Source organism: Haemaphysalis longicornis, unplaced genomic scaffold (genome assembly GCF_048455015.1).
Source record: "Haemaphysalis longicornis isolate Haplotype H1 unplaced genomic scaffold, Haemaphysalis longicornis Haplotype H1 scaffold_1, whole genome shotgun sequence".
Classification (NCBI taxonomy): Eukaryota; Metazoa; Arthropoda; class Arachnida; order Ixodida; family Ixodidae; genus Haemaphysalis; species Haemaphysalis longicornis.
This window is the reverse complement of record NW_027526203.1, coordinates 131,023,223-131,040,686: the sequence shown is the minus strand read 5'-3', so window position 1 is coordinate 131,040,686 and position 17,464 is coordinate 131,023,223. Positions and strand designations below refer to the sequence as shown.

Here is a 17,464-nt window from a genome sequence, read left to right as displayed (position 1 = left end):
GTTGCGGCACTCCGGTCCCGGCCTCACAAGGCTATGTCTCCAATGCTGCTGCGCATGCGCACGCGTCTGTTCGAACACCTGGAAGCGGAGCTCGCCACGCTGGGGAAGAGGCGTTCCTCCTGCGTTGGTCGTGCCGCTTCAAGGCCAACAACGCACGTTTGGAAATACGTATAGTTGAATATTATCCTTGTAACCATAGTAAAACAAGTTAGAATATTAGCCTTGTAACCAGACTAAATACGATACATTGTTACCTGCAGTGTTCACGTTACCATGTGTGTATCTGTAACTATCTAAGACTAGCACTTCTACCCACATTCGTGGTGTTTTGACCCTTGTTAAAGAACCGAGGCGAGGACCGCGGGACGTGAGCGAAACTTTAATGGCGGATGGATCATTACAATGACGGTGATAGTAGGAGGCAGCTGCCAAGCTACCTCTTCTTCCTCTAATATTTTTAACATCCTCCCGGCCGCGGAATAAATGTAGGAAGAAGTTTGACATAACGCCTAAAGTTCACTTGTCAGCAGTCATCCATTGCTTCTGCCTTTGGAATAGACAACAGCAAAGCCTTTTAGTCCAAGTTCATGTGAGTGGTCCATTGTGACCCCGATCGATGTCATGCCCGTATTAGCCGCATCAGTCCAAGTTCATGTGAGTGATCCATTGTGACCCCGATCGATGTCATGCCCGTATTAGCCGCATCAGAGTATTCTATACTTATGCTTCCAACGATGCTTGGAGCGTCTAATCTGAACTCGTTCTTGGTGTGAGGTTGCAGCCTGTATTGCACTACTCGCCGTTAAAGGGCACGCATTTGCAAGATGCTTTTCAGCGCGAAAAATCATGCGTGCGATAGAGTCGCGGTACTGTTCTACGGCTTCCAACTCATCGTCTAATTCCTCATCGGGGACGTGGCCCTCTATTTCTTTGTCTATATCGTTTAAAGGAGTCTGTTTCAACTTGAGCATATTTAGCTGTTCCGCCAGCTCACCCGTCGGTAGCGGGGTAGTCTCCATTGTGGCCTTCATTTCGTTGATGATACGTGTACTTGAGGCACGCAGAGCACCACGCTTCCTTTTGAGACGGTCCATGATGGTACCCGGTACGCGGAGATGCCGCGCTAGCAGGTACTGGGGCAATGCGTCGTTCTTGGCCGGTGCGTCCTCTTCAATGGGTCTGCTTCATCGGTAGGGGTCTTCAACGGTGTAATCCTTCCATCCTGCTCACGGCACCAAATTGTTAAAGAACCGAGGCGAGGACCGCGGGACGTGAGCGAATCTTTAATGGCGGATGGATCATTACAATGACGGTGATAGTAGGAGGCAGCTGTTGTTGTTGTTGTTGTTGTTGTTGTTGATCCTGATAATTAATGGCGCATACCCAATCAGGGGATCGGCCAATCAACAGAGGATTGTAAAAATGAATGGTATTCTTATCAAATCACGAGACGCCTAGGAAAGATAATTTAGATCAGTTGGTTTTGAGAAAAAAAAACTGGAAAATCGAAGCGAGGACGACCAATCTCAATCATAAAGAGAATCGCTTGGAATTTTCAATGTAGCGCAGGAGAGCAGAGCATACATCCCAGCGGCAGAACCCCGTTTCAGATGCCCCGAACGATAGTATAGCCGGCCCTGTTAGGGACATCCCCAAACTGCAAAGCAGCACCCCCAGGGACTGACGTCTCAGTTGGGAAAAACGTCGGCATGTCAACAGGTAGTGTTCGACAGACTCGTCTTCGTTGCAATAGCTGCACAGAGCTGTTGGCACCAGACGAGACCTGTGCAAGTACCTATTTAACTGGGGTACTCGACAACGTAAGGCAGCTGCCAAGCTACCTCTTCTTCCTCTAATATTTTCAACAACCCTGAAGCTACTGTTCACGTTTGTCGACAACTCAACTTCCCACTCTGTCTATGTTGTACCCTGCGTGGTACAAAATGTTACAACTTGTATGTATGCCAGCGGCAGCCACTTTTTGCGTGTGTTTCTCTTTTGTAGTGTGTATTTGTTACCCGATGCATAGTTCCATCGAGGCATGTTATGTATCTGCTTCGATGGACAAATAAACCTCTTCTACTACTTGCCGCAACGGGCGATGTTTCCACTGCTGTGGCGTGTGCGGTCACTTGTAAAATGGGTTGGCAGCTCTAGGTGAAGAATCGTTCCTATTACGTTGGTCACGCGTTTCTAAGTGGGCAGGAACACCATCCTGAGCATCACTATCATTGGGCCGTATTAACTTTCAACGAGTTTCTGAACTCTTTCTTTGAACACGTGAACTTTTTATGGTTTGATTTTAGAGTAGCTTGTTTCACCACCATTGACATTTGTGGTGCAAAGTGTTGGCTGCCCGGAGTACTTGGAAACTGATTGGGTTTCTTCGGTTCCTAGGGCAGCACTGTTACCATGTTACCACTAGTCGCTGCGCGCTGATATGTGGTTTATCATAAATTCTCTTTATAGCGGATTGATTTTGGGAAGCTTTTGTCACATTTACAGGTATTTGTTGTGCAAAGTCAGTCGGCGGCCGCCAGCGTCCGGCTAATTATGTGAGTAGAACTAAATCTTGGTGAGCCTCCATCTTGGTAGTAGAACTTGGTAGTAGAACTTGGTAGTAGAATTTTGGTAGTAGAACTTGGTGAGCCTCCATGGGCGGGAAAAAGTGAGTTATAATTGCCATAGGAACGTGGCCGCCTTCTTGAACTTGGAGACGTAATAATTGTCATGGCAACATTTCGATGAGGCGCAAGCCGGGAGGAGGGGGTTAATGCTTTCGTCCCCTCGCCTCTCCTCGCCGTTTTGGTGCTGGCCCCGCGCCCTTCGCGCCGCCCGGTAGGCGTAGCCGAGACCGGCGCGCGTCCATGCAGACGTACGCTGCTCGGACAGTAAGACGGCAGGCGAAATCGCACTTCAACACTTTATTCATGTTACGAAAATGCCACCTAGCACAAACGCAACGTGCGGCGATAAGCACTGATGTACGGCACGACATAGCAAAAGTTGACATGAAACACGGTGCACGTAGATGTACAGCTCTTTCCGCGACACCTGCGCTGTTGTTCAGATTAACTTAAGGCTTTACGAACGATTGTCTCACCTCTTGCTAACACGAAGCAAAATCACTTGTTGCTGTGATTCGTCCCTGTGGATAGGCCATATATCCCCTCTGTGCCTCTACCGCTCTGTACGGGATTGATTGATTGATTGATTGATTGATTGATTGATTGATTGATTGATTGATTGATTGATTGATTGATTGATTGACCCATCAAGCGATGAATCGGCTGATTTATTAATTTATTGATTGATTGATTAATTAGTTAATTGATTGATTGATTGATTGATTGATTGATTGATTGATTGATTGATTGATTGATTGATTGATTGATTGATTGATTGATTGATTGATTGATTGATTGATTGACCCATCAAGCGATGGATCGGCTGATTTATTAATTTATTGATTGATTGATTAATTAGTTAATTGATTGATTGATTGATTGATTGATTGATTGATTGATTGATTGATTGATTGATTGATTGATTGATTGATTGATTGATTGATTGATTGATTGATTGATTGATTGATTGATTGATTGATTGATATACGTGTCCATAGGAAGGAACGGCCGACAAATAGTGAGTCATGGAAATAGCAATTTGTATATTATTTGTCTTAGTACAAATACTTCTATGAGCGGGTTTGGTCACATTACATCTCTGCTTTTCAAAATGACGCTATCCGCAGCCCTGAAAGCTTCGGTCAGTACGTTCGCCCCACTCCGGCGCGAAGAGCCTTCTTGATGATAGAGGAAACGATATCGGTACTGTTGCTGATGCATTTGCTGAGAAATTTCGTTCAGTATTTGGGTCCAACACCCTCTCCTGCGCCAGACAATGGTCCTCTCCTTCGGAATTCTGTATCACTCACTTGTAAAGAGGACGTTCTCATGGCGCTTAAACAGGTAAAGCTGTCTCTTTCCCCTGGTCCAGATGGAGTTTCTCCTGCTCTTGCGGGGTTACGCTAAATGCTACGCTAAATTGCTAAATGCTTACGGGGTCATACGGATTTACGGGGTCACACTGACATCAATGCTTGCTTCTGTATTTAACAACTGTATAAAAACATCTACTTTTCACGCGTTTGGAGAGTTGCGTGTATTGTTTTTGTGCACAAATCTGGTATGAAAACAACTGTGGGAAATTACAGGCCAATTTCTATCCTTGGCTCGGTGAGTCAACATGGCTGACTCAATTTTACACGAAATGTTATCGAGTAGTGTTAAAGGGACTTTGAAACACTTTTTTCAACTTTTTAATATATGCTAAATGCTTTCAGAACGTCGTAAAAAAACTTCCAGCACTTAGAATAGCGGGTCACACAATACCTTAGCCAGAAATTACCGCTTGGAAACTTGGAAACCTGCTCAAAAGATTTTTCTCTCTCTCTTCCGAGTCCTGGCGTTCTTTGAGCGCTTGAATTACGTCATTACAGCAATGTATCGGATATTATCCACTTCCTTTCCGTTGCATCAATAAGCGCATCCGATATCAATTCGATGAAAAGGCCACAAATCAAGGCAGAAACGGAAGGCGGATAGTTCTGCTCCGACGAGAAAATCACGCAGTGCCGCTCTGGGCTGTTGATACCTATATCTTTAACAATGCTGCCAGACGCGAAGGAAAGAGTGAAAGCTTTTATCGGAAGTGTTGCAGAGTTCCTTTAAAAACATGCTGCTTCCTGTAAAAAAAAAACATTTTTTTTATTTGGCCGTTCACCTACGAATCTTGTGATTTTTATGCCTTTTGCCTCGGAAGCAGTGCATGGACGGGGTCATGCAGCTCGATACTGTGTATACTGTGATTTCAGTAAAACATTTGACGTATTTGACCATTCGTTGCTTCCGCATAAACTGTCTAATTGTGGTATTCCCGCTTGGTTCATGAAATTACACGGCAGAAATCTTAATAATGGGTCGTGTTTCGTCTCTGCTCATGATAAAGAATCTGCTGTTTATTATGCTTCGAAGATTGTGTCTCGGGGATATGCTCTGGAGCCCGCTTTTTTTCTTTGTATGTTAATTACGTCTCAACCTCTATAAATCACTTTTCTTTTCTGCTATATCCTGATGACATAAAAAAGTTGCAGGTGACTTCTACGTTTATTCTTAAGATGAACGACACGATGGCTTCACTTCGACGTCCAGGGAGCGTTTTGTAACAGACCTGCTGCGCTTGCGATCTGTGCTTCACGAGAACTTAAGGTCAGCGAAGAGAGAAAGACTAGCAGCGAGGGTTTTTAATCGCCCTGGGCGTGGAGGCCCTCGGCGCTTATGTGACTTAACATGTGAGCGTGAAAGGTGCCGTCGACGGGGTGTTGGTCAGGTTGAGCGAGAAAAAAACGCTCCTTTCATTGTTTTGAAATGTTCATCTCTCTTTGCCGGGCTGAACGTTTAGGCTCTTTTGTAAGAGAAAGAGAGACACAGTGAGATACTGAAGATTTTTGTCGAAGAAATAATTGGTGTTGAGGAAAACGGGGTAAACATCTGCAGTGTGAAGCCCCAGATGCAGTAGCTACTTTCCTTCCCTTCTCAATCAGCTCGCACTGAACTTGAGGTAACGAGCTGGTCAAAGCTGCCTTCCATGTCTCTATAGAAGTGGAATACACAATGGTTGAGTCGCTCTCCCCTTAGCATATCTTGAACATGACAAGGTTGCGTAGAAGAGGGTGGATGTTTCTCCGGATTTAGCACAGTTTTAAGTTAATGTCTACTGTTTCAACTGAACATCTTTAACCACATAGATTTTTAGATACTTGTGTTAGTTTATCCTCCACAGAGTTCGTGATTATTCGGCATTGAGACCCCTGTGGCACGGGGAAGGATCGTGCTCTTAGGCAGAGATGAGGAGACGTTCTTAAGCTTTTTTCGGGGAGGAAAGTGTGGTTGCCGTTCCCGCAAGGATCATGGTATTTGAGTTCGCGTGCCTCTTTGTTCGTACCTCGTTCTCTTCCAGACCCTGGTGCCCGGGTGTCCAGGTGAAGTTAACTTTCTTCATAGTGGATAGGAGTATCTTACCTAAGCGTTTACGTACTTTGCCTGCAGCCAACAGTCTGATGCAGTTTGAGGGTCTGCAATGATGTTTACGCTCATATTCGATGCTAGTCGGATTGCCAAGAGAATGGCTCCAACTTCGGCTTCTTCGTTCCTGTACGTAGGAGGGTCATTCAGTCCCAAAGATTGTTAGAGTAGCCAACGACTACAATTACTGCCTCGTACATTCATACATCCCGGAGTCGGGGTACACTGTGTTCTCATAATTTTGGTACTTTCCTCGAATGAACTTGATCGAGCTATATCGCCTGTCCTTGTGCAGGTTTGGACCCATGTTTTTGGTAATGGAGAACTTTTATGTGGAGTCGCTGGATCTGTGACATGTCCGTTATAGCGTCCAGCCATTCTTTTTCAGGAGAATGGGAGGGTAAAGTTTGTTATTATATACACTACAGAGGAATATGGCGCTGTTTTCTTTGCGGCTCAGATAATGGCCGTCTGTGTCGTCATGGGCCCCCATTGAGCCGCGCGCTCGCCTTAGTTTCGTCATCGGCTTGGATTGAAACGTTTTAGCGGCCGTAAATTCATATACAATGCCCCTAAAATGCAAACAAGAGTGTGTAATTATATAGTTATAAAATAAAACACGCTGTGTTAAAGCTAAAGAAATAACAAATAATCAATGTTTATAAACAATAAACAATGTTCATTTTAGTGAGTCTGCCAGAACGGTTATGCCTACTGTTCTGCAGACCATGCTGGTAGTGAACATTATTATAAAATTTCGGGAGAAACTCATTAAAGCCTTGTTTCGCAAACATTTCAAATAAAAAACGTTTGAAAAGCTCAAAAAGGTTTTATGCGCGTACCTATGAAAACATCGCCTTCGCGGTGATTTCATTCGTGATTTCGTAACAGACCGTTTGCTGAAACTTTCGCGGCGGCAAATTACTTTCTCAGTCAAGATGTGCGGGAGCAGTTAACATCTGTACGGCTACAGTAAAAAAGAACTGGGAACCGGGAAAGATTCTAAGTTGGTCGGTGAACCCGATCACGAAGATATTTCTACTACTATTGCCGCACCTGAGCCTCCACCATCGAACGACCCTCCTCGCAGGTAGACGTCATCTGAAACAATGGCCCCGCTTCAGTTTTTGCTGTTCAAAACATGCATGTAACACCTCTTTATGAGAAAAAGACTAGTCGAAGCTCATCTATTAGCGATTTATTTTGCTCCCTTTCCCATTGCTCTTTGAGGGCACACGCGCTTGTCCTTCGTAGCCCGGCTGTAACATGGCCCATGAAATTGGCCCGTTAGCTTTTTTGATGAATTATTTAGTAAAATTGTTCTGACCCTTTACTCGCTAAATCATAGGTAAGTTTATTTAAGCAAAAGCTGCCTGTTTCGTTATAACCTTACGTAATAGACGGGCCCGTCCGGTTCAGAGCAGGAAGTTAGGTATTCTGCAAATGAAGGATCCACCAGTAGAAAAGTGTAGCATGTACTTTTACTTTTTTTTGTTTTGCGCAATTGTTACAGAACAGGCATTTTAAATGGTGAGATGGAGAGTTTAAAGGCGCAACAGCACATGCATCTCACGGTAAAAAAAAAATTAGCCAGCACAGAATAAAAGCAGTCCTATATTAAGTGAACGCGGAAACAGTAAAATAGCTTGGCGCAAAAACCAGTGTGCGGGAATGATTGCACGTTACATGCACCGGTCAGACACTTTGGAATTCCGAGAACATGTTCGCAGCATATTCCTCCCTTACTTGGTCGCTGTGCCATCAGCACTGGAAGAAAATTTTGAAGACACCCTTGCGTTTACTTTACGTTTATTGCATCACCCAAAGGCGTTGAGGGAACGAGCAAGATTTTAAGGCGGAGAAGTGCGAGCCAATTAAGAAATACTGCCATTTCGAAAACTTCGACTGTGAAGCTGAACTTTGGTGTCGAATGTGGGTGAACACGTACTTCAGTGGATTCCCGGTGGATCTTCTGGTATCCGCTGAGGGAGCATATCCCACCGTCAGTCGTGCTCTCCGAACGGTAATCATATTCCCGCGACGACGTGTTGTCCCGGCCGAGCGTTCCCTTAGCGCAATTTGGCGTGGGAAAAAGTGGCTTCGTTTGACGATGTGCGACAGCCCTGTGTCTGGACGTGCATGCTTTCGCTGCATGCGAAAAAAATTAAAAGGAGGGTAAAAAAGCGATCGCATAGACAACAACTTTGCGTGGCGTGCGCGGTAGGTGCATGGTGCTTTACGGATGAGGTACTGTAAGAGTGCATTGGCACAAAGTATATTGCAATTCGTCGTAGAATTGCCTCGCAACATCATTTAACTTCTCATCGTTATTTGGTCGGAACAAAAAAAATGTTTCAAGAACCTGTTCCTCCGATCATTCTGTCTACTAAAATGTTACCCTTATATAACAGAGTCGTTCCTTTTTCTAAGGTTTGAGCGTTAATACACACTAAAACTCGTAAGAACTGAATAATAAACAGTGGAACTGAGACAGTGTTAATACACACTGAAACGAATAAGAGTTTTCTTCGTTTTCTACATGGTATTTACAATCTGTCGAATTTCGCTTACATAATTTTACGCCCCCCCCCCTCATCTTACCACCGTGACCCCTCGAGACAATCCTGCCGACGCCCATGACTGCGGCCAGCCTGTCTGTCGGAGTAATCCGGAGTAATTCGAGTAAAGCGAAGAATGAGACGCAAACACGATGTAACAGTAACTTCCAAGAACTTCTGATACTCCATTGCTAAGAACTGTGTTCATTGTGCAGTAAACCGTTTTGACTGGGCAACGCATTCACCTTTTCTTTTTAATAGTTAACCGCACGGAGCGTTCCCTGCGCGCACTCGAAAGACGCGCTGACGCAGCCGCGGATACCACCCGCACGGTGCGTGCGGCGCGGCAAGCCGCAGAAACATGGCCGTGAGTGGTACAGGTGAATGGTGCAGGTAGCTCCCGTTACCCCTTCTAACCAAGGCGAGAACAAAGTTGCTCTTGCGTGGAAGGAGCTGCTATTGTGGGCGAACACGGCACTATAAAACGTCACCTGCGCCGCTTACGAAAGCGGCCGTCAAATAACCACCGCCGGGGTGAGCCTAAACATCCGTCGGGGCACAGCCCGCCCTTTGCCGGCCACTTCCGCTCGCGTAGTGTGTCATTTTCTGAGTCAGAGGCTGCCGCTGGCGCGGAATTGTCGCCATGGTGGCGCGCTATGATTGTATTGAATAGTCTTAAAATAAGCAGATCCGGCAACAACAACAACAGCAGCAACGACAACAACAACAAATCACAAGTAAAAACGCGAATGCGGTGCACGCCTAAAGGTGCCAAAAAAACAAAATACAACTCTGTTTAATTTCAAAGAACTAGCCTTGGTAACCCACTCTGCGCAATTCCACCCGCCAAAAATGTTTTACAGCGAAAAGAAACGTTGAAAAACTTACATTTTTCGCTCTACAGTGACGTGTTATGGACCGCGCTGACGTAATAGGGGCTAGCAGCAAAATCGTAGTTTTGAGTGTGTAAACTGCACGTTAGCGTTCGCTGGATACGATCAAACGGGAGACTGGAGGCCACACTACAATCGCCTAGTCACGTTTGTTAGGTCGGCGGCCGAAAATCGCGCATACAAGTCTATGTGACGTCGTAGAAAAGTCGCCGGAAAGTGGCTGCTGGGGAATAGCCACAGCTTCACCTTTCCTTCTTAAAAAGTGAGCATTCGCGGCGTAGTTCCAGGATGGTACCTTGTGCTAGCAGTATCATCACTATCACAGGCAGCGATGAGCACCGATGAGTACGCCGAATCCATCCTCTTGCACATCGATCGTGCCGTTACCATCTGTGCATACTCATCATCATCACAGTTGGACTCGCTCGACTCGGAGCGTGCGGTCTGAGAAGGCTAATAAACGCGCCGTCTCAGAGACCTGGTCACTCGCTCTCACAATATCTGGAAATTTTTTTTAAAGTTTACGATAAAGTTTGTATCATTGTTTTCGCTATAAGGAAGTCTCTATTGAACCAAACTCGTATTTTGAGCATCCGTGTTTGCTCTGTGTGTGCAGATTCTCTTCTCTGGCGAGGACTTGCAGTCGAACTCAGACATGAGCATTCAGGCCAAGATCCGGAAGAAGAAGCTTGAGAAGATCAGCCTGCCCAACTACAGCCAAAAGTGAGTCTTGCAGCCACGCGCCTTTTTTTACCTCTTCGTGAGGTAGGTAGGATCCAGTGGTTGTTATTGCTCAGTTCTTTCAGTTTAGTCACTGAACACGCTACTACGCCATATTTTATTTCTGTCATGCCCCAGCACCTTCCGGCGCCGCCTGCAGCACCAGAGCACTGTCGCTGGGGCTGATCCACCAGCAATAGGTGGTGCCTACGAGAAGGCGGAGCGTGACCACCCACGGGGTGGAAATAAACGGGACCCCAGTTAGGGTTCCCGGCCTGGTAGTGTTCGGACATGTCGCAGCCTCTCCTCCTTGGCAGTCCCGACAAAGCAGCCGCTTCATTGCCCATATACTTAGTACCTAGCATGTACGTATAAGGCCTTCAAAAATGGCTGACATGTCATCGACACATCACGGTATGTTAACCGTTGAAGCTCCTTATCTAGATGATTGTCGGTGAAACTCTTCTTTCTTAATTACTGCCTTACGGCAAATCACACTACCTAAATTACGCACTTTATGAATGCTTTGCAGCTCAACCAGAGCCTGCATTCTACAATGTAAAGAAGGCAACGCAGCGCGCGTGCTATGTCCTAGGTAGAACGCCAAGGAATGCAAATGGTAAAAGGTGGTTTGTCAGCTATTTTTTCCTGAAACAGACTGTTTTTATATTTTGGAAAGATAGAAGTAAAGTGGAGAAAACCACGCTCCCGGGTGGGACCCGAACCCACGACCTCCAGAATACCTCTCTGGTGCGACACCAACCACGCTACTGGGGCGGCTGTGCTCCCTTCTACTTTCTTAGGTAGTTTTACTAAGGTAACTGTAATCTGCGCTTGGGGGTGTAGCCAGTGGCACTCCGACAACCCGAGGTGAAGACCTCTTTTTAACCCCCTGGCCGTGACTCTGGCGTTTACGACGTGTAGACGCCCGATATATGCTGTCACGGTGCAACAACTGATCAAGGCCAGAAGAACAAACGGAAAAGAGGATGTATTTAGATGAGCTTGTGCCTAATGCCTGGAACCAGTCACGCAGAAAACACGCGCTCACGAAGGGGCATGTTCTCGTCTTCACGGCTTGGGGGTTAACGATCATGTATGCCATGCCCATGTCGATGATGAGGATGATTGTAGGTACGTAAGAACTGCGCACACCCGCTCCAGACGATTGGCGCGGCAAAGAGAGAACGCTGGGTCGGCACCGTCTGCGCTCTGGCCCAGATTACGCACATAACACCAGCCCCCTCCCGCCCGGGGAAGCATCGTCCTGATGCTGGAGCTGATCCGTGTCCACATGGTCCGCTTAGATAATGCATATTAATTTTATATCAGTAAGAACGGTGAGGTAAACAATAAATGTCACGAAAGTACACGTAAATATAGAAGTACCGATGCACAATGCTGTTGGTACTGCGCGCACTATGCTCGTTCTACCTGCACAGCAGTCCGCCGCTTTGGATTTGTCTCCCATGACACTGGCCGATTGGCGTAAGCAACGTTGTCTTACGTGACCCTGTTTGTCGAGCATACCCCATGTTTTACAAAACGATTACTTTCTACCGTAACAAAAACAAGCCAGGTGCAAACACAGTCAAAAACAAAGCAAAGGCGTACAACGGTCTCCGGGACAGTATGGTGGCGCCATCTAGGAGGACTGACGGTAAGCAAGGCTCCGCAATCTGCCGCAGAGCCTATGGCGCACTTGAAGTTCGTTTGAATACCCGTCCTTGTAACTTCATGGCAGACGTGACGAAAACACGCGATTCGGTGGGAAAATAAAAATTTTATTTTAAATTTGTTGATTTATCAGTGACTAAAAGCTCACTTGCTTCTGGACAAGCGCTGGGTGCACTATAAAACACCAAATCTTCCGAATAAAACAAACTTCTATTTTGTCTGCATGGCCCCTTTAAATGCCTTAATGAATGTTAGAAGCTCCGCTTCATCGTCCTGACATCTCACAAATATGTCGCCAATGTCCTTTTAGTAGAAAAGTCACCTTAAATTTGAATGTCAAGCAAGTTTGACTCCAGACGTCCCATAAAAGTATCGACGTACTTACGTCACGTTCTAGTTCCTTTTGACGGTCCTCTGACTTGCAGACAAGACCCGCGTCAAAATAAAATGGCTGGGGTTCTGAACCTAGTTATTATGACCTAAGGCAAAGTCGGCACGTACAGTGTTTTGTGAAATTTGCCTTTGCCTGAGGTATCGCAGCCCGCCTTCTAGCTATATTTGCTAGGTGACTGGATTCATGCTTTTCCTTGGGCTGAAGAACGCGCACAGCCCACCCAGCCTGCGTACCACCGGTTGCGAGGCCGCCCATACAAAAATGACTTATGGGCGTCTATGGAAAAATGTATGGTGAGCTATGGCCGCCTATGGGTCCCTATGGTCACCCATAAAAGGGCATAAATTAGTCTATAGCCATCTATTGAAGTTTTTATGCATCCTGCACTAAAGAATGTAAACCATACAATTCTCTTTAGACGATTATACAACATACTAGTGTGTTTAGTCTATAGAGTCACAGCTATTCAGGTTACTGCAGCCAGCTAAAGAAAAATGTACAATTCTCTTTAGACCATACAATTCTCTTTAGACGATTATACAACATACTAGTGTGTTTAGTCTATAGAGTCACAGCTATTCAGGTTACTGCAGCCAGCTAAAGAAAAATGTATGGCTTTAGTTCTATAGACCAGCCGCGACAAAGCTCTTTTGGCTGGCTATAGACAATTGTTTAGCTTCAAGTCTACAGACTTGAAACCATTCAGCTGTCTTTTGCCGGCTATTGAAAAGAGTTCGTACTAAAGCCAAAGACAGAAAGCCATAAAAGCGCATTTGGCTGGCTATAGGCCGTTGTTTAGCTCTAACTCTACAGACTCAAAACCATTCAGCTGTCTTTTGCCAGCTGTTGAAAAGAATTCGTCCTAAAGCTAGAGAGAAATCCATAAAAGCTCATTTGGCTGGATAGAGGCCGTTGTTTAGCTTTAACTCTACAGACTCAAAACCATTCAGCTGTCTTTTGCCAGCTATTGAAAAGAATTCGTCCTAAAGTTAAAGAGAGAAAGCCATAAAAGCTCATTTGGCTGGATATAAGCCGTTGTCTAGCTCCAAGTCTACAGTCTCAAAACAGTCTACAGTCTATACAGTCTACAGAATCTGCCCTAAAGCTAAAGAGAGGCACCCATAAAAGCTTCTGCGGCTGGCTACAACGAAATATATAACTGTAAAACTATAGACGTGTGACAATTAAGCAACATTTAGCCGGAATTAGGAAAATGTTTGGCGCAGAATTTACAGGCCTGCATTCATAAAAGCTTTCTTTGCTAACTACATAGTGACATAAGGCTCCAAGTCTCCAGCAGCTAATAAAAATGTTTTAACCTATAAAGGTGTAATTCGAGCAACCATTAAATCCTATTCTGCTGGTTTCAATATGACTTATGACGCGTAATTCATATACTCATGATCTACCTATCTACATCTACAACACAGATTGAATAACGATGATGAGGTTCATCGGCCGGTTATATGAAAGTTTTTGTTCAATAACGTTAGGTACCTATTATACCAACAATACGGGAGAAGTACAATTAAAGGCAGCTACAGATTAACGCTCAAATTCAGGTTGCAACTTTAGATACTGCGCGTCGGCAAAGCTTGCAAATGAACGTTGACCGAAAGAAGTACAAGTTCAAAGAATTCTTCCTCTGCGGCCCTTCGCTGCCGAGGTCAAGTAAAAAAGCGGGCTTCTCTGAAAACGGCCCTCTCAGCTTCCAAGCAAATTGGAAAGAACTTTCGCGGCCCAAAGTATGTGCGGACACAGTCAGAAATATAGTGGCATCTGCGAACAACCGCATTCCTTCTCCGGCAGAGCCCACTTTGAAATTAGTCATTGAGAAAGGGAGAGAGCGACCCACGCTGGACCGAAGGAGGCACCGAAAGGAAATTCTGGGAAGCATTGAAAAGGTAGAGGGGACCGCGACATACTAGCTGCTCGTGGAGGGGACACCCCTGCTTCATGTTTTATTTTCATTTGTTTGTTTGGCACACTGGTTATGTCGATGTGTACCGAATGATATGGCCGGGGAGGGGCGGCGTGGATGCAGCGCGCGTCGACCCTGTAGCCCGGCCGTGCGAAGGAAAGTTTTCGTTAAAAAGAGGGCCAGGCATTGCGGGCTGTGTTAGCATTCGTGCGCGCAGCAATGATAGTGACAGACAATTTTCCCTGAGTACTGAGAACAAATATAGTTTTTTTGGATGAAGAAAACAAAACGTTGAGCGATGTTGTATTTACCAAATAAAATAATTACCAGCGAACAAGTTAGAAAAAGGTCGAAAAATGGGCACGTATCTCCGCACTATTTGCTAGCGCGATGGACCTGCTTATACCAGGATGTACTCAGCCACATATTGTCTCCTTGCTCATGTGCGCGGGCATGGCACGTGTTGCCTGGTGATGGAAATTTACGATTCGACCGCAATGTGTTCGTGTAGATGGTGTGACGCCAAGCAAATGTGCCGCTTTTCGCTGCCGGAAATTTTGGTGTTTACGGTAACAGTGTTACGATTAATTCAACATCAACTTGAAGTCAAGCGAAAATTGATACCTGCGATACCGCAACAGGAATTTAGCACCTGTAGGTGTATGTGTCTCGGTGGGCGTTCGCGGAAAATGTGCCGCGTAGTGTGGCTGTCGAGCGAATAACCTAAGTGCGAGCACGAGTGTTGGAATGCGTGAGCTGTGTGTTTCGATCGGCGTATCTGAACAACTATTTACTGGCGGCGAAGTAGCGTAGATAGTAGCCTTTTATGTAATGAATGGGATGAATAAACCCCTTGGCTTTTCTCTCCTTGTTTGCCTGTGTTTAAGCCTTTTGTAAATGAAAACTGGCGAAGCGTTTGCAATCGCAACCTTGCACTCCCCCTATATCGCTGAAGTGTTCACGGAGCATATATTAGATAGGCACACAACCTAAGTGCCACAGGAGAAGTTCTAGAGATCCGCAAGGCTATATGCCGGCATGGCAGCGTGTCAATAATTTCTCAGCGGCTGCTGCTGTCACTGTGTTTCAAGTAGTGGTGATTCTCTTCTGGCTGCAGCCCATGCAAAAATATCCTATGGTCGGCTATTGAAAACTCTTCTTATGGTTGTCTTTAGCTATTTGGCCCAATTATCTTTAGACATTTCTATGGCTGTCTTTAGCCATTCCTATGGACATTCCTATGGGTGTTTTTAGCTTCTTCTATAGCCATAGCGATATCGAAAGAAGAGCTAAAGACAGCCATAGAACCGGCTATAGAAGAAGCTAACGACACCCATAAGAATGTCGATACGAATAGCTAAAGACAACCATAGAACCGGCTATAGGAGAAGCTAAAGACACCCATAGGAATGTCGATACGAATATCTAAAGACAACCACAGAACCGGCTATAGAAGAGGCTAAAGACACACATAGGAATGTCGATACGAATAGCTAAAGACAGCCATAGAGCCGGCTATGGAAGAAGCTAAAGACACCCATAGGAATGTCGATACGAATAGCTAAAGAAAGCCGTAGAACCTGTTATAGAAAAAGCTAAAGACACCCATAGGAATGGCGATACGAATCGCTAAAGACACCCATAGAAATGTCTAAAGATTATTGCGCCAAATAGCTAAAGACTGCCATAAAAAGTATTTTCTACAGCCGACCATACAATATTTTTGTACGGGCGAGGGGCTAAGCGGAGCCGAATCAGCCGTCGAACTCTCGCTCAGTCACGTGGTTCGCTTGGGCTGAAGCGCACGCAAAGAAGGTCCAGGTGGTTGGCGTTGAGCAGTCAAGCGCAGGCGAAGCAGCCGTTTCCCCCTCGCCTACTCACGTGGTACAGCAGCCGATGAAAAGCAGCTTGTACTCCGGTGGCCAAAGGTCACTTGCGACGCGATCTTGAAAGATGTAGCGTGGTAGAGCTTTGGCTCTAATAATCACGTAGTTTTCGTACGCAGCAGCCAGTGGAATGGCCTTCATAATAGTAAGGTAGACACAATATTGTACGCCCTGCTAGCCGGTGAGCAGTGCGGTTGGAAGGAGGTGATCGCTACATCCAGGTAGTCATCGTGGGGGAAGGAGTTTGTACATCCTGGCAGAAGGGGAGAGAAAAGCGACTTCTGAAATGCAGGTCTCCGACGGCTTGCAAGAAGCGACAATGGAGGGGAAATGCGCGATGAAATTGGTTTATCTGTACATCACGCCGGTAGTGTTCGAGCGAAAGGGAGTAGGAAATATTAATAAGCGGAAACTGCGTCAGCAAGGCATTCACTAAGTTCACTAAAAGAGATCCATTTTCTGTCTAACGCTGGCTGTGCATCGGGTGCGGCGAGATAAAAAAATGGACCTTGGTGTCTGCATAGAGCGTGCGAAGTGCTTGAACGCATTGGAGGTGGCAGAGTGTTGCATTGTTGTTCTTTATTTTATTATTTTTCAGTGTGGTGGGTACGTATGTCAGGTGCAACTTAGTTACAATAAACTTTAGTTGTAAGTCAGCCCCTGTCCCGTCGTATTTCTTGTGTTTGGTCTCTTTCACGCTGTAACTATTTAATGTCACCAACCAACTCGCCGACCAATACACCTCCTAAATTTTAAACCGGCCGTATTTGTGCATGTAGTTTGTGTGCAAAGCAGCTCGTTTGTACGTAGCACGATTTTCTGAGTTGTATTTGTTTTTCTGTAAGCACTGAACAAAGGAAATGGGAAGGCCAGTGATGCTCGAGTGACACTTATCGTACGCTGTTAAAGCGCATGATTTCCACTTTTCCTGTGCCGTTCCAGGGACCCGAAAACCTTCCGCACAAGCATGCACATGGAGGTGGTCGAGGATAACGACGAAGGTGAGCCCGTGTGACACTGTCAGCATCATTTCACGGTTACGTCGCCACACCGGTGTCTTCTGCGTCGTAAATTCAGGGACGTATAGATTTGTGCGCTAAACCTCCGCCACTCTTTTTAGTTTAAGGCGGACCCGGTCAATTTCCCCAAGACAACTCTTCACCTACAGAATAGCATCACTCTAGTACCATGCTTTAGTTCTTCAATAGGTGCTCCTGAAGTTGCTGCGTGACTGAATTTCGGTCATATATTCTAGGGTAAGTTCTGTGTAACATTTCATATTTAGATTTTGCCCAGGAGTTCGTGGCATTTATGCTGAATTGAAAGCAT

General features: G+C 45.6%; 1 protein-coding gene across 1 annotated transcript in view; it reads left to right on the top strand.

Annotated features, from left to right (window-relative positions):
* LOC144151339 (uncharacterized) overlaps positions 1–17,464 on the top strand; it is a 78,138-nt gene that overhangs the window by 17,051 nt on the left and 43,623 nt on the right. Inside the window, exons 2-3 of the mRNA XM_077682384.1 lie at positions 10,154–10,260; positions 17,078–17,136. Coding sequence (XP_077538510.1) covers positions 10,154–10,260; positions 17,078–17,136 — 166 coding nt within the window. The remainder of the gene's footprint in view (positions 1–10,153; positions 10,261–17,077; positions 17,137–17,464) is intronic.